The 17,813-nt window shown below is 37.9% G+C and overlaps 1 protein-coding gene across 1 annotated transcript; it reads left to right on the top strand.

Annotated features, from left to right (window-relative positions):
• Positions 1–1,352: 1,352 nt before the first annotated feature.
• Positions 1,353–17,612, top strand: ap5b1 (adaptor related protein complex 5 subunit beta 1). The gene is made up of 3 exons (XM_061938178.2): positions 1,353–1,644; positions 2,262–3,044; positions 15,463–17,612. The coding sequence occupies exons 1-3, from the start codon at positions 1,507–1,509 to the stop codon at positions 17,320–17,322; spliced, it is 2,781 nt and encodes a 926-aa protein (XP_061794162.2). The 5' UTR covers positions 1,353–1,506; the 3' UTR covers positions 17,323–17,612.
• The last annotated feature ends 201 nt before the right edge of the window (positions 17,613–17,813 follow it).

The following is a 17,813-nucleotide window of genomic DNA, read 5'->3' as shown; positions in this document are numbered from 1 at the left end:
TCCTGTGGGGAGTGCTCAGAGAGTATGGGGTATCGGACTGTCTGATTTTGGCGGTCCGCTCCCTGTATGATCAGTGTCAGAGCTTGGTCCGCATTGCCGGCAGTAAGTCGGACACGTTTCCAGTGAGGGTTGGACTCCGCCAAGGCTGCCCTTTGTCACCGATTCTGTTCATAACTTTTATGGACAGAATTTCTAGGCGCAGTCAAGGCGTTGAGGGGATCTGGTTTGGTGGCTGCAGGATTAGGTCTCTGCTTTTTGCAGATGATGTGGTCCTGATGGCTTCATCTGGCCAGGATCTTCAGCTCTCGCTGGATCGGTTCGCAGCCGAGTGTGAAGCGACTGGGATGAGAATCAGCACCTCCAAGTCCGAGTCCATGGTTCTCGCCCGGAAAAGGGTGGAATGCCATCTTCGGGTTGGGGAGGAGACCCTGCCCCAAGTGGAGGAGTTCAAGTACCTCGGAGTCTTGTTCACGAGTGAGGGAAGAGTGGATCGTGAGATCGACAGGCGGATCGGTGCGGCATCTTCAGTAATGCGGACGCTGTATCGATCCGTTGTGGTGAAGAAGGAGCTGAGCCGGAAGGCAAAGCTCTCAATTTACCGGTCGATCTACGTTCCCATCCTCACCTATGGTCATGAGCTTTGGGTTATGACCGAAAGGACAAGATCACGGGTACAAGCGGTACAAGGGCTCTCCCTTAGAGATAGGGTGAGAAGCTCTGTCATCCGGGGGGAGCTCAAAGTAAAGCCGCTGCTCCTCCACATCGAGAGGAGCCAGATGAGGTGGTTCGGGCATCTGGTCAGGATGCCACCCGATCGCCTCCCTCGGGAGGTGTTTAGGGCACGTCCGACCGGTAGGAGGCCACGGGGAAGACCCAGGACACGCTGGGAAGACTATGTCTCCCGGCTGGCCTGGGAACGCCTCGGGATCCCCCGGGAGGAGCTGGACGAAGTGGCTGGGGAGAGGGAAGTCTGGGCTTCCCTGCTTAGGCTGCTGCCCCCGCGACCCGACCTCGGATAAGCAGAAGAAGATGGATGGATGGATGGATGGTTGGAACAGCTGGAAGACAATGCAGTAACCATTTTAGACCACAGGATGGCAGCTGTTCACAACTGACTTTTTATACCGCCCTACAAAGAAGAAGAAAACACCGCGCGTTTACACTGACAGGGTTTTTGGGGAAATCAGCCTAAAATATAAAAAATCACATAATTGAGTTTGTCAGAAAAAGTAAGTTGTATAATTTAATACATTTTAATTGTAATATTTTATTAATTCATTTGTCAAATCTGCGGATCACATCATCCAGTTGATGGCGGTAATGCGCCTCAAATTGGCTTGCCAACTGCCAATAAAACCAACGAAGAAGAGAACGCGGAAAAAGTGCTGATGGTCGATGAAAGTAACAACAAACAACGTAAATGTTGTGTTGTGTTATGTTATATACACGCCACGTGTTTGACAATAGACGTTTGGACATCCAATAAGTAGAGTATTTTAGTTTGTGATGGCGGACAAGTGGACGAATAGAATTGCTGCTTTCTTTCGTAGTCCTTGTATGTTTATTTCTTCCTCATCAGCAGATATTTTCTTGGCGGAACTACTTCGTGAACTCCGAGATGACAAAGTCAACTACATTACTAAAGTAAGTCTTATCGGAAGAAAAAAAACAATACTGGGTGTGCATTTGAATGTACTGTATGTATGTGTGTATGTATGTATGTATACATCTTTGTATGTACGGTATACTTATGTATTACATATACTTAATACTATACATACTTATGTACTGTATGTATATATCTATGTAAGTCTGTACTGTATGTATATATATATACATGTATATATATTTGTATGTATGTACTGCATGTATATACATACTTATGTACTGTATGTATATATCTATGTAAGTATGTACTGTATGTATATATATATGTATTGTAGGTATATATGTACCTGTATATAGCTTTGTATGTATGTACTGTATGTATATACATACTTATGTACTGTATGTATATATATATCTATGTAAGTATGTACTGTATGTATGTATATATATATATATATATATATATATATATATATATATATATATATATATATATATATATATATATGTATTGTAGGTACTCCAATCACTCTATCACAAAAAAATAAGAGTTGTAGAAATGATTGGAAACTCAAGACAGCCATGACATTATGTTCTTTACAAGTGTATGTAAACTTTTGACCACGACTGTATTTATTTGTCATCCACCTCAGATCCTCCTGCTGTCGCCGCTATGCGAGCATCCGTCCCTCCTTTGCTCCTCCCAATCTGTCGGTGAGGAGACGGTCCTGGAGCTCCTGTCTCTTTTCGTCCAGTGTCCTCCCAAATGTCCGGCGTATCGCACGCACCTCCTCGTCGCCCTCACCTCCGTCTTCATCTGCACCTTCTGTGTGAGCCGACAAGGTCAGCTCTGTGAGGACTTCCTGGACGTGCTCCTTCAGATGGTGCAGGACTCGTCCGACTTGCCAGCCGACCCTTTGCTGAAAGCCACAGCGAGCGAATGCCTGCGAGAGATGGAGGCGTGCTGTCCAGGACTCCTATCTCAGCACCTGGAGCTGCTCGCTGGACTTGGGACGAAAGAAAGTTCCAGACTTCACCAGCCTTACACGGGACTTCATACTCTGGTGTTGAGGAACTGTGTGTATAGACTGGCCCTAGACCCCGCAGGTGGCGACGAGCATCTGCAAGCACTGTTGGGCGTAAATGCATTTCCCAGCCCGGAAGCAGAGCAGGACGTGGTAGGAACGAACAAAGACTTGGTCGTCTTGTCCTCCCTCCTCATGGACCACATGGACACCGTGCCCGTTCTTCAGGTGGGGCGAGACTGCAAGGATCTGCGCTGCGTCTTGTCTTCCATCCTGGAGAATAGTTTCCTTTTCACTCCGCTGTGTCAGGCGACGACTCTCCACAGACTGATGGAGGTGGTTGCCATGGTACCGGCTGTCCCGCCGTCCATATTCAGGTCTCAGCTGCTGCGGCTGCTCGGCACCAGTGAGGTTTGTATTGTTTGGTAACATCTTCAGCATTCCTTTGCTTTTGACCAACACGTCTTCTATCGGACTGATAAATAAATACGTAGTTTTAGTGCTAGTTTCACTAGGGTAAATAAGTAGTTTAAGTAATAGTTTCATTAGGGTAAATATGTAGTTTTAATCCTACTTTCATGAGGGTAAAATGAAAGTTATAGTAGTTATAGCACTATTTTCATGAAGTAAATACAGAGTTTTCGTACTAGTTTCATGAGGGTAAATAAGTACTTTCATGAAGGAAAATAGTTTTTATACTAGTTTCATGAGGGTAAGTAAGTAATTTTAGTACTAGTTTCATGAATGTAATAAGTAGTTTTAGTTATAGTTTCATTAGGGTAAATATGTAGTTTTGATCATAATTTCATGATGGTAAAATGAAAGTTACAGTAGTTATAGCACTATTTTCATGAAGTAAATACAGTTTTCGTACTAGTTTCATGAGGGTAAATACGTAGTTTCATGAAGGTATAGCACTAGATTCATGAGGGTAAATAAATAGTTTTAGTACTAGTTTCATGAATGTAATAAGTAGTTTTAGTTATAGTTTCATTAGGGTAAATATGTAGTTTTGATCATAATTTCATGAAGGTAAAATAAAAGTTACAGTAGTTATAGCACTATTTTCATGAAGTAAATACAGTTTTCGGACTAGTTTCATGAGGGTAAATACGTAGTTTCATGAAGGTATAGTACTAGTTTCATGAGGGAAAATAGTTTTTATACTAGTTTCATGAGGGTAAATAAGTAGTTTTTAGTTCTAGTTTCATTAAGGTAAATAAGTAGTTTTAGTACTACTTTCATTAAGGTAAATAAGTAGTTTTAGTACTAGTTTCATAAGGGTAAATAAGTAGTTTTAGTACTAGTTTCATCAGGGTAATTAAGTATCTTTAGTAATAGTTTCATTAGGGTAAATAAGTAGTTTAAGTAATAGTTTCATTAGGGTAAATATGTAGTTTTAATCCTACTTTCATGAGGGTAAAATTAAAGTTATTGTAGTTATAGCTCTATTTTCATGAAGTAAATACGGAGTTTTTGTACTAGTTTCATGAGGGTATATAAGTAGTTTTAGTAATAGTTTCATTAGGGTAAATATGTAGTTTTGATCATAATTTCATGAAGGTAAAATGAAAGTTACAGTAGTTATAGCACTATTTTCATGAAGTAAATACAGTTTTCGTACTAGTTTCATGAGGGTAAATACGTAGTTTCATGAAGGTATAGTACTAGTTTCATGAGGGTAAATACGTAGTTTCATGAAGGTATAGTACTAGATTCATGAGGGTAAATAAATAGTTTTAGTACTAGTTTCATGAAGGTAAATGCGTAGTTTTAGTACTAGTTTCATGAAGTACTTGTTTCATGAAAGTAAATATGCCGTTTTAGTACTAGTTTCATTAGGGTAAATAAGTACTTTTAGTACTAGTTTCATGACGGTGAATAAGTAGCTTTAGTACTAGTTTCATTAGGGTAAATAAGTAGTTTTAGTACTAGTTTCATGAAGGTAAATAAGTAGTTTTAGTACTAGTTTCAATAGGGTAAATAAGTAGTTTTAAAACTAGTTTCATGAAGGTAAATAAGTAGTTTTAGTACTAGTTTCATTAGGTTAAATAAGTAGTTTTAGTACTAGTTTCATGAAGGTAAATAAGTAGTTTTAGTACTAGTTTCATTAGGGTAAATAAGTAGTTTCCATTAGGGTAAATAAGTAGTTTAAGTAATAGTTTCATCAGGGTAAATATGTAGTTTTAATCCTACTTTCATGAGGATAAAATGAAAGTTATAGTAGTTATAGCACTATTTTCATGAAGTAAATACAGTTTTCAGACTAGTTTCATGAAGGTAAATAAGTAGTTTTCGTACTAGTTTCATGAGGGTAAATAAGTAGTTACCGTACATGAAGGAAAATTGTTTTTATACTAGTTTCATGAGGTGAATAAGTAGTTACATGAAGGAAAATTGTTTTTATACTAGTTTCATGAGGTGAATAAGTAGTTACCGTACATGAAGGAAAATTGTTTTTATACTAGTTTCATGAGGGTAAATAAGTAGTTACATGAAGGAAAATTGTTTTTATACTAGTTTCATGAGATGAATAAGTAGTTACATGAAGGAAAATTGTTTTTATACTAGTTTCATGAGGGTAAATAAGTAGTTTTAGTAATAGTTTCATTAGGGTAATTATGTGGTTTTATTCATAATTTCAAGAATGTAAAATGAAAGTTACAGTAGTTAGCACTATTTTCATGAAGTAAATACAGTTTTTGGACTAGTTTCATGAGGGTAAATAAGTAGTTTCATGACGTATAGTACTAGTTTCATGAGGTAAAATAGTTTTTATACTAGTTTCATGAGGGTAAATAAGTAGTTTTAGTACTAGTTTCATTAGGGTAATTAAGTAGTTTTACTTTTAGTTTCATTAAGGTAAATAAGTAGTTTTAGTAATAGTTTCATTAGTGTAAATAAGTAGTTTTAGTAATAGTTTCATTAGTGTAAATAAGTAGTTTAAGTAATAGTTTCATTAGAGTAAATATGTAGTTTTTATCATAATTTCATGAAGGTAAAATAAAAGTTACAGTAGTTATAGCACTATTTTCATGAAGTAAATACAGTTTCCGTACTAGTTTAGTGAGGGTAAATGAGTAGTTTCATTAAGGTATAGTACTAGTTTCATGAGGGAAAATAGTTTGTATACTAGTTTCATTAGGGTAAATAAGTAGTTTTAGCAGTAGTTGCATGAAGGTGTATTAGTAGTTTTAGTACTAGTTTCATGAAGGTAAATAAGTAGTTGTAGTTCTAGTTTCATTAAGGTAAATAAGTAGTTTTAGTACTAGTTTCATGAAGATAAATAAGTAGTTTTAGTACTGGTTTTATTAGGGTAAATAAGTAGTTTTAGTACTAGTTTCATTAAGGTAAATAAGTAGTTTTAGTAATAGTTTCATTAGTTTAAATATGTAGTTTTGATCATAATTTCATGGGGGTAAAATGAAAGTTACAGTAGTTATAGCACTATTTTCATGAAGTAAATACAGTTTTCGTACTAGTTTCATGAGGGTAAATATGTAGTTTCATGAAGGTATAGTACTAGATTCATGAGGGTAAATACATAGTTTCATGAAGGTTTAGTACTAGATTCATGAGGGTAAATAAATAGTTTTAGTACTAGTTTCATGAAGGTAAATGCGTAGTTTTAGTACTAGTTTCATGAAGGTAAATAAGTAGTTTTAGTACTTGTTTCATGAAAGTAAATATGCAGTTTTAGTACTAGTTTCATTAGGGTAAATAAGTATTTTTGTACTAGTTTCATGACGGTGAATAAGTAGCTTTAGTACTAGTTTCATTAGGGTAAATAAGTAGTTTTAGTACTAGTTTCATGAAGGTAAATAGGTAGTTCTAGTACTAGTTTCATTAGGGTAAATAAGTAGTTTTAGCACTAGTTTCATTAGGGTAAATAAGTAGTTTTAGTACTAGTTTCATGAAGGTAAATAAGTAGTTTTAGTACTAGTTTCATTAGGGTAAGTAAGTACTTTTAGTACTAGTTTCATGACGGTGAATAAGTAGCTTTAGTACTAGTTTCATTAGGGTAAATAAGTAGTTTTAGTACTAGTTTCATGAAGGTAAATAGTTAGTTCTAGTACTAGTTTCATTAGGGTAAATAAGTAGTTTTAGTACTAGTTTCATTAGGGTAAATAAGTAGTTTTAGTACTAGTTTCATGAAGGTAAATAAGTAGTTTTAGTACTAGTTTCATTAGGGTAAGTAAGTAGTTTTCATTAGAGTAAATAAGTAGTTTAAGTAATAGTTTCATCAGGGTAAATATGTAGTTTTAATCGTACTTTCATGAGGGTAAAATAAAGTTATAGTAGTTATAGCACTATTTTCATGAAGTAAATACAGTTTCCAGACTAGTTTCATGAAGGTAAATAAGTAGTTTTCAGACTTGTTTCATGAGGGTAAATAAGTAGTTACATGAAGGAAAATTGTTTCTATACTAGTTTCATGAGATGAATAAGTAGTTACATGAAGGAAAATTGTTTTTATACTAGTTTCATGAGGGTAAACAAGTAGTTTTAGTAATAGTTTCATTAGGGTAAATATGTAGTTTTAATCATAATTACATGAAGGTAAAATGAAAGTTACAGTAGTTAGCACTATTTTCATGAAGTAAATACAGTTTTCGGACTAGTTTCATGAGGGTATAGCACTAGTTTCATGAGGGAAAGTAGTTTTTATACTAGTTTCATGAGGGTAAATAAGTAGTTTTAGTACTAGTTTCAATAGGGTAATTAAGTAGTTTTACTTTTAGTTTCATTAAGGTAAATGAGTAGTTTTAGTAGTAGTTTCATTAGTGTAAATAAGTAGTTTAAGTAATAGTTTCATTAGAGTAAATATGTAATTTTTATCATAATTTCATGAGGGTAAAATGAAAGTTACAGTAGTTATAGCACTATTTTCATGAAGTAAATACAGTTTTCGTACTAGTTTCGTGAGGGTAAATGAGTAGTTTCATTAAGGTATAGTACTAGTTTCATGAGGGAAAATAGTTTTTATACTAGTTTCATTAGGGTAAATAAGTAGTTTTAGCAGTAGTTGCATGAAGGTATATTAGTAGTTTTAGTACTAGTTTCATGAAGGTAAATAAGTAGTTTTAGTACTAGTTTCATTAGGGTAAATATGTAGTTTTAATCATAATTACATGAAGGTAAAATGAAAGTTACAGTAGTTAGCACTATTTTCATGAAGTAAATACAGTTTTCGGACTAGTTTCATGAGGGTATAGTACTAGTTTCATGAGGGAAAGTAGTTTTTATACTAGTTTCATGAGGGTAAATAAGTAGTTTTAGTACTAGTTTCAATAGGGTAATTAAGTAGTTTTACTTTTAGTTTCATTAAGGTAAATGAGTAGTTTTAGTAGTAGTTTCATTAGTGTAAATAAGTAGTTTAAGTAATAGTTTCATTAGAGTAAATATGTAATTTTTATCATAATTTCATGAGGGTAAAATGAAAGTTACAGTAGTTATAGCACTATTTTCATGAAGTAAATACAGTTTTCGTACTAGTTTCGTGAGGGTAAATGAGTAGTTTCATTAAGGTATAGTACTAGTTTCATGAGGGAAAATAGTTTTTATACTAGTTTCATTAGGGTAAATAAGTAGTTTTAGCAGTAGTTGCATGAAGGTATATTAGTAGTTTTAGTACTAGTTTCATGAAGGTAAATAAGTAGTTGTAGTTCTAGTTTCATTAAGGTAAATAAGTAGTTTTAGTACTAGTTTCATGAAGATAAATAAGTAGTTTTAGTACTGGTTTTATTAGGGTAAATAAGTAGTTTTAGTACTAGTTTCATTAAGGTAAATAAGTAGTTTTAGTAATAGTTTCATTAGTTTAAATATGTAGTTTTGATCATAATTTCATGGGGGTAAAATGAAAGTTACAGTAGTTATAGCACTATTTTCATGAAGTAAATACAGTTTTCGTACTAGTTTCATGAGGGTAAATATGTAGTTTCATGAAGGTATAGTACTAGATTCATGAGGGTAAATACATAGTTTCATGAAGGTTTAGTACTAGATTCATGAGGGTAAATAAATAGTTTTAGTACTAGTTTCATGAAGGTAAATGCGTAGTTTTAGTACTAGTTTCATGAAGGTAAATAAGTAGTTTTAGTACTTGTTTCATGAAAGTAAATATGCAGTTTTAGTACTAGTTTCATTAGGGTAAATAAATACTTTTAGTACTAGTTTCATGACGGTGAATAAGTAGCTTTAGTACTAGTTTCATTAGGGTAAATAAGTAGTTTTAGTACTAGTTTCATGAAGGTAAATAGGTAGTTCTAGTACTAGTTTCATTAGGGTAAATAAGTAGTTTTAGTACTAGTTTCATTAGGGTAAATAAGTAGTTTTAGTACTAGTTTCATGAAGGTAAATAAGTAGTTTTAGTACTAGTTTCATTAGGTAAGTAAGTACTTTTAGTACTAGTTTCATGACGGTGAATAAGTAGCTTTAGTACTAGTTTCATTAGGGTAAATAAGTAGTTTTAGTACTAGTTTCATGAAGGTAAATAGTTAGTTCTAGTACTAGTTTCATTAGGGTAAATAAGTAGTTTTAGTACTAGTTTCATGAAGGTAAATAAGTAGTTTTAGTACTAGTTTCATTAGGGTAAGTAAGTAGTTTTCATTAGAGTAAATATGGGTAAATATGTAGTTTTAATCGTACTTTCATGAGGGTAAAATAAAGTTATAGTAGTTATAGCACTATTTTCATGAAGTAAATACAGTTTCCAGACTAGTTTCATGAAGGTAAATAAGTAGTTTTCAGACTAGTTTCATGAGGGTAAATAAGTAGTTACATGAAGGAAAATTGTTTCTATACTAGTTTCATGGGATGAATAAGTAGTTACATGAAGGAAAATTGTTTTTATACTAGTTTCATGAGGGTAAATAAGTAGTTTTAGTAATAGTTTCATTAGGGTAAATATGTAGTTTTAATCATAATTACATGAAGGTAAAATGAAAGTTACAGTAGTTAGCACTATTTTCATGAAGTAAATACAGTTTTCGGACTAGTTTCATGAGGGTATAGCACTAGTTTCATGAGGGAAAGTAGTTTTTATACTAGTTTCATGAGGGTAAATAAGTAGTTTTAGTACTAGTTTCAATAGGGTAATTAAGTAGTTTTACTTTTAGTTTCATTAAGGTAAATGAGTAGTTTTAGTAGTAGTTTCATTAGTGTAAATAAGTAGTTTAAGTAATAGTTTCATTAGAGTAAATATGTAATTTTTATCATAATTTCATGAGGGTAAAATGAAAGTTACAGTAGTTATAGCACTATTTTCATGAAGTAAATACAGTTTTCGTACTAGTTTCGTGAGGGTAAATGAGTAGTTTCATTAAGGTATAGTACTAGTTTCATGAGGGAAAATAGTTTTTATACTAGTTTCATTAGGGTAAATAAGTAGTTTTAGCAGTAGTTGCATGAAGGTATATTAGTAGTTTTAGTACTAGTTTCATGAAGGTAAATAAGTAGTTTTAGTACTAGTTTCATTAGGGTAAATAAGTGGTTTTTAGTTCTAATTTCATTAAGGTAAATAAGTAGATTTAGTACTAGTTTCATCAAGGTAAATAAGTAGTTTTAGTACTTGTTTCATGAAGGTAAATAAGTAGTTTTACTACTAGTTTCATGAGGGTAAATAAGTAGTTTTAGTACTAGTTTCATGAAGGTAAATAAGTAGTTTTAGTACTAGCTTCATTAGGGTAAATAAGTAGTTTTAGTAATAGTTTCATTAGGGTAAATATGTAGTTTTAATCATAATTTCATGAAGGTAAAATGAAAGTTACAGTAGTTATAGCACTATTTTCATGAAGTAAATACAGTTTTCGGACTAGTTTCATGAGGGTAAGTAAGTAGTTTCATGACGTTATAGTACTAGTTTAATGAGGGAAAATCGTTTTTATACTATTTTCATAAGGGTAAATAAGTAGTTTCGTGAAGGAAAATAGTTTTTATACTAGTTTAAATCAGTAGTTTGCTTTTTACCAACAGATTTAGGAGCCAAACACCCAAGTTTTTATTGCTGTGGTTTTTAGTGGTGTCCGATATAGCATATCGGACTGATATAAGCAAAAAAAAAACAATTTTGCAATGATATTGGTTTGCATGTAAATGTCCGATACAAGCAGTCCTGCAGCGCGTTTACTTGTGTAAAGTTGGACTGACAGGTAACATCTAAATGTCCTCCAAAAAGCACACAATGTTGGTCTTTTCTTCTTTTTTAGTCGAGTCATTTACAAACCCCAAAACCAGTGAAGTTGGCACGTTGTGTAAATGGTAAATAAGAACAGAATACAATGATTTGCAAATAATTTTCAACCTATATTCAATTGAATAGACTGCAAAGACAAGATACTTTACGTTCAAACTGGAAAACTCCGTTATTGTTTTGCAGATATTAGCTCATGTGGAATTTGACGCCTGCAATATGTTTCAAAAAAGCTGGCACAAGTGGCAAAAAAGACTGAGAAAGTTGAGGAATGCTCATCAAACACTTATTTGGAACATCCCACAAGTGAACAGGCTAATTGGGAACAGGTGGGTGCCATGATTGGGTATAAAAGCAGCGTCCATGAAATGCTCAGTCATTCACAAACAAGGATGGGGCGAGGGTCACCACTTTGTGAACAAGTGCCTAAGCAAATTGTCAAACAGTTTAAGAACAACATTTCTCAACCAGCTATTGCAAGGAATTTAGGGATTTCACCATCTAGGGTTTGTAATATCATCAAAAGGTTCAGTGAATGTGGAGAAATCACTGCACTTAACATTGAATGCCCGTGACCTTGGATCCCTCAGGCGGTACTGCATCAAAAACCGACATCAGTGTGTAAAGCAGTGGTCCCCAACCACCGGGCCGCACAAGAAATTAAAAAAAACAAAAAAACTTTTTTTATTTTTTTATTTTTTATTAAATCAACATAAAAAACACAAGATACACTTACAATTAGTGCACCAACCCAAAAAACCTCCCTCCCCCATTTACACTCATTCACACTCATTCGCACAAAAGGGTTGTTTCTTTCTGTTATTGATATTTCTGGCAGTGACGTGCGGTGAGGTTCATGACTGGTGAGGCACTGACTTCATCACAGTCAGATTTACAAACATATGAACCCTAAAGAGTATCTTATTCACCATTTGATTGGCAGCAGTTAACAGGTTATGTTTAAAAGCTCATACCAGCATTCTTCCCTGCTTGGCACTCAGCATCAAGGGTTGGAATTGGGGGTTATTAAATCACCAAATAATATTCCCGGGTGCGGCGCCGCTGCTGCCCACTGCTCCCCTCACCTCCCAGGGGGTGATCAAGGGATGGGTCAAATGCAGAGGACAAATTTCATTACACCTAGTGTGTGTGTGTGACAATCATTGGTACTTTAACTGAACTTTAACTTTACACATACAAACTGTAGCACACAAAAAAGCACATTTAATAAAAAAAAAACGTTATTATGGTCTTACCTTTACTTATAAAATAAGTCCATGAGCCGCTGTTGTGCTGGATTAATGCACCCCCTGACGAGAGTGTTATATCAACTAAAGCCCTCACTTAAACTTTCCACGTGCAAGATTGAATCTATTTAAAAAAGTGTAACCGAGGGTTTATAAATGACGCCTATACTGTATGAAACTACAAAATAACAAACACGGAGGCTCCAGTTTACACGAGGACCACTTTATTTACGTTCTTTCAAAAACTTCCGCTCAACTCCAACATGTCATCACTTCCGCTTTTAGCGCCTTCAAAATAAGAGCTCAAGGCATATACTGTATAACAGCGCATAACAGGAACTTAACATCACAAAGAGAAAAGCCCATAAAAGTAGGTTACAAAAGTTATTTAATAAGAAGCCAAAAAGTGCAAAAACAATAATGTTCGTGTTGGAGGAGTTGTGAATTAGGTACACCTGCAGTCTGCAGGTGTACCTAATGTTGTGGCCCTGCAGTCATTCACAACTCCTCCAACACGAACATTATTGTTTTTGCACTTTTTGGCTTCTTATGAAATAACTTTTTTAAATAGATTCAATCTTGCACGTGGAAAGTTTAAGTGTGGGCTTTAGTTGATATAACACTCCCGTCAGGGGTTGCCGTGCATTCTACGGCGGGGGTGCAGGAGGCGAGCCTCAGCCAGTGCGTCTTTTGCAGCCGTTTTATGATCGCTCAGCACAAGAAATACTTTACACACATACAGTTATTGACAAAATACACTGTACATTATATACCTCAGCTAACTAAACTATGGAAATGTATAATATAATTCATATAGCAATACGGTCTCACTGCACAGCAGGCCAGCAGTTAGCCGAGTCCGCAATCCATGTTGAGGCACAACGCAGTGACGTGCCTCAACTGGCTGCTGTTCACCGCACCGTCTCTTCTCAGTATTTGAACGGCAAATGTGAAAATTCAGCGATTTTAAATAAAAATAATCTAAAACGGGTGAAGTTAAATGGAAAATAACTTTATAGTATAATCACTGGATACATATAACAATTTAATTAAAAACATTTTTTAAAATTTTTTTTTCTTTCCATGATGGCAGGTGAGGCCCCGCCTCACCTGCCTCTAGTGACTGCACGTCACTGATTTCTGGTTCCTACATTATATATCAATATAGATCAATACAGTCAGGGATATAGTCCGTAAGCACACATGATTGTTTTTCTTTATGACAAAAAACCCCCAAGAAAACATTAGACTGGCCTGCCTGTCGTCCAGATCTGGTCCAGAATTGGTCTTCTCAGTTCCCAAATGTTTACTGAGTGTTGTTAAAAGGCAAGGCCATGTAACACAGTGGTAAAAATGCCCCTGTGCCAACTTGTTTGCAATGTGTTGTTCTCATTAAATTCTAAGTTAATGATTATTTGAAAAAAAAAAAAAGGTTCTCAGTTCGAACATTAAATGTATTGTCTTTGCAGTCTATTCAATTGAATATAAGTTGAAAATGATTTGCAAATCATTGTATTCTGTTTTTATTTACCATTTACACAACGTGCCAACTTCACTGGTTTTGGGTTTTGTACAAAAGGTAGACACTGTAGGCTACTAAAAGCTAGCAGCTACACGTCAGCTACGCTATACACACATAAGTGTCCTCAATTAAACAATATCACAGTCTTAAATGTGTAAATATGAACAAGTATCAAATAATTATATTTGGAATTATAACAGTTGCATATTAATTACACATATAAAGTCTCCAAGGCAGAAGCGTAAACAAACGTGTCCGCATCATTCAACTAACTGCGTCCTGATCTCAACTCCCTTAGTTATTGTAGCCATCAGGTGTCGCCCAAAAAATAATTACCACTCCACTTCAACTTAAAGGGGAACATTATCACAATTTCAGAAGGGTTAAAACCATTAAAAATCAGTTCCCAGTGGCTTATTTTATTTTTCGAAGTTGTTTTCAAAATTGTACCCATCACGCAATATCCCTAAAAAAGCTTCAAAGTGCCTGATTTTAACCATCGTTATAAACACCCGTCCATTTTCCTGTGACGTCACACAGTGATGCCAATACAAACAAACAGCACGGTATAGCGACATTAGCTCGGATTCAGACTCGGATTTCAGCGGCTTAACACTGTCTGATAAGATAATTACTAACAACTATGAACTAGGTTTACAGCATATGAAATACATTTGGCAACAACATGCACTTTGAGAGTGCAGACAGCCCATTTCAGGCGCGCTAAAAACATATATTTTTCCACGATTTCAGCACTCAGGTTAACCATACCTAAATAGACACAAAATACTGCATTACACAAGACTACCCGAATGTACTCGAATGATTGAAAAAAATAAATGTTTTTAAGCTAAATTATTGGTAAACACAGTTTATGTATAATAATTTACGTAAAACCGCGAGTAATGAATAACGTTTTCATCAATTAATATATTCTGTAGACATACCCTCATCCGCTCTCTTTTCCTGAAAGCTGATCTGTCCAGTTTTGGAGTTGATGTCAGCAGGCCAGGGAAGCTAGGGTCGATATTCTTCTCTTGATCATCTTCGGTGGCATAAGGGACGGTGTGAGCCAAGACATCCAGGGGGTTTAGCTCGCTCGTCTGCGGGAACAAACTGCCGCCATTGCTTGCCATGCTACCGAGGTCCGTTGTCCCTGAATAGCTCACACACTCCGGCAGATTCAATGGGGGTCTGGCGGCAGATTTCTTTGACTTTATCGTTGGAAATGCATCTGCTTTGAGTGTCGCAGGATATCCACACATTCTTGCCATCTCTGTCGTAGCATAGCTTTCGTCGGTAAAGTGTGCGGAACAAACGACTGACCATTTCGTCGGCTTTCCCCACACCCTCGTATTTTGAACAAATTTCGTCCAATTTCTTGCCACTTTCGCATCTTTGGGCCACTGGTGCAACTTGAATCCGTCCCTGTTCGTGTTGTTACACCCTCCGACAACACACCGACGAAAGGGAGAAAATGGCGGATTGCTTCCCGATGTGACGTCACAATGTGACGTTATCGCTCCGAGAGCGAATAATAGAAAGGCGTTTAATTCGCAAAAATTCACCCATTTAGAGATCGGAAATCGGTTAAAAAATATATGGTCTTTTTTCTGCAACATCAAGATATATATTGACGCTTACATAGGTCTGGTGATAATGTTCCCCTTTAAACACAACATAAGTCCATTCCAGACTGAATTCTGAATAATAATTTGTAGTTGAATTTGCGTAAATTAGCGAGATCATGATTTTCTGGAGGGACTGATTATTTTACTGAACACCCTTGATTGTCCTTTCAAAGCCTGCAAGTGTACCACAGTTTGGAGCGTGCTCCAATCCTACTGACATCAAACTTCCTGCTTCCAGGTGTGTCTTCTCCACAGCACCCTGCTGATGAAGTGCGCGTACACGGACAGCCTGTTCAGCACCGACGACGAAGCATTCCTCCTGAAGCGTTTGGTCGTTCTCTCCCAACATCCGCTGCTCAAGAAACCCGATAAGCTTTTCTTCATGGACTACATTTTGCATTTCCCCGAGAACCGGCCCATCGGCTGTGGGAGCGGTCCGGAAAGCGTCCCGGTGCTGCTGACGCCCCACTTGGGCAGCATTCTGGCGCCCACCGTGCTGGACGACAACGCCTCCATGCTGGCGCGCTTCAACCTGCTGGCGCTGATCTACCAGGAGGAAGACGGCGGCGAGGAGAGCAAGGGGATGTTGTATCTCCACCAGCACGTCACCTCGCTCCTCCGCCTCGTGGAAAAAGGATGCGGCAGAGAGATGGCGGTCACCTTTTTTCGCGCCGTTTTCCTGTTTCTCACCTACTTTTGTCCCGTGGGGAAGTACTCTCGCAGCATCGCAGATCGACTCTGCGAGCTCTATCGGCGTCGACCGCGCCTGGCGCCAAACATCATCAACTTGGCCGACCGGACGGTTGACGTGTTCCCCGAATGCCGCTGGGCTGTGCGGCTGTGCAGGGCCCTGCAGGGAGCCATCGTTGAGGCTCCGCCCTCTCATTTGACCTCGCAAGACCTCACCTGGCACCTGAAGGTGTTGGCTCGGGTGGCGGAGGAAGACCAAATCCCTCAGCGACGCACCCTCAGCCTTCTTTCTGCCATGCTCACAGCGCCATCGTCGCCGCTGCGGACAAGTGCCGACTGGCGTCTGGGAAACGCCGTGCTGGATGTTTGCCGGCGCCTGATGACACACGCCAGCCTGAGCTCGCTGTTCGTCCCTCTGGCCGACATCCTGCAGCGCCTGGCGCGTTGCTACGGCGACTCGGACATCGAGGATCACGCCCGACTGTACTACACCCTCCTGACGAGTCTGGGCAAGGAGAAGATGTCTGGCGTTGTGGCGCGGGGTGCGCAGGAGGAGGGCCAGCAGACCAAGCAGCGCTCGCTGTCCTGCATCATGGCGGACGGCGAGAAGCTGAGCGTTCACCCAACCCATCAAGACGTGTTCAGGCTGGAGGAGGTAAGAAACCAAAGCCACCTAGAACGGGAGACATTTCCCGAGCGGACAGACGGCGCTTCAGGACTTGAAGCCTACAGAGATCAATTCAAAGACCCTCGCTTTGGCTCTCAGCTGTCCTTGTTCTATCATCTCCGCCCACTTCCCAGCATGCCCTGCTTCCATCAGCTCTTCAGCATCCGCCTGCACTTCAGCTTCAGGGACCATCCCTGCCAAGACCTCGGCGACCTCCATGTACCCTGCCTGTTGGCGGGGAGGACGTCTCCCGTGGTGAAGCTGAGGCTGAAGCCCAGGTTGCCAGTCCCCACCGTCCTCCGCGCCAGCGCTCTGTTCAGCACCTCCAACGGTCTAACTTGGCACACGTCCCTGCCAGACGTCCACGTGGTCCTTCAGCAGACTCTGAGACCTCTGCCCGTCCCCGACGCTTGGCCCCCAGCAGACAAGCTGCGTGTGTTTGAGAGCCTGTGGGAGGAAATCAGCCAGGAACAGAAAGAAGATGCCAGGAGCTTGTTTTGTTGCCAGATGCAACCAAAGGAAGTGGAAGCTTTGGTGCAGAAACATCTGCTCCCCTTTGTCGTATCGGACCTTTCTGAGCAGGCCAAAGTCCGCTTGCTCTTTTTCATTCCGCCACAGTTTCACATCCTGATGAAAGTGGCGTCAGAAGAAGACGCCGTCCACTTTAATATCGCCACGGATAACTGGCGGCTGCTGCCTCACGTGACCTCCTTTCTGTGCACTTTGACCGCCAGTCCATGAAACCCTTACTAATCAGTGACTGAACAACAACAACAACTTCTTCTGTAGGAATCTAAAATCTCTTGTCACACAAAATCGGCCGTCCTGAAAACGTTTTAGAAGCCTTGACACTGTGACACTTCACAGCGTGACAGATAGGCGTGTCCCGAATTGATATTCGTGTCGATATCAGCAGAAAGCACAAGTATCGGATTTTCTGGGCTTGCATGTCTAATACAAGCAGTTTCCTAGTGCGAAGCTGGACAACCAGCTAACATCCAAATCTCCAATAAACACACACGTTTAATCTTTTTTTCTTAGTCAAGTCATTTACAAAAGGTAATCATGGTAGGCTTGCAGCTACACAACAGCTAAGCACACCATGGTGCAAGCTAGAAATGCCTAATAAGGGTCTTTTTGCAGTCTAAAATGTGTCAATATAAACAAGTATCAAATAATTATAGTCGTGTAATACTTACACATACAAACTCTTTATGGGAAAAAGTGTATTA

This window comes from Nerophis lumbriciformis, linkage group LG03 (assembly GCF_033978685.3).
Source record: "Nerophis lumbriciformis linkage group LG03, RoL_Nlum_v2.1, whole genome shotgun sequence".
Classification (NCBI taxonomy): domain Eukaryota; kingdom Metazoa; phylum Chordata; class Actinopteri; order Syngnathiformes; family Syngnathidae; genus Nerophis; species Nerophis lumbriciformis.
Note: the sequence above shows the minus strand (reverse complement) of the source record. Positions and strands in the feature narration are given on the sequence as shown.

Bases quoted from the DNA above. Each gene is read 5' to 3' on its own strand.
- ap5b1 (XM_061938178.2), top strand. From the start codon at position 1,507: ATGGCGGACAAGTGGACGAATAGAATTGCTGCTTTCTTTCGTAGTCCT. The intron at 1,645-2,261 runs GTAAGTCTTATC...CATCCACCTCAG, and splicing joins AAGTCAACTACATTACTAAA to ATCCTCCTGCTGTCGCCGCT. The intron at 3,045-15,462 runs GTTTGTATTGTT...TCCTGCTTCCAG, and splicing joins GGCTGCTCGGCACCAGTGAG to GTGTGTCTTCTCCACAGCAC.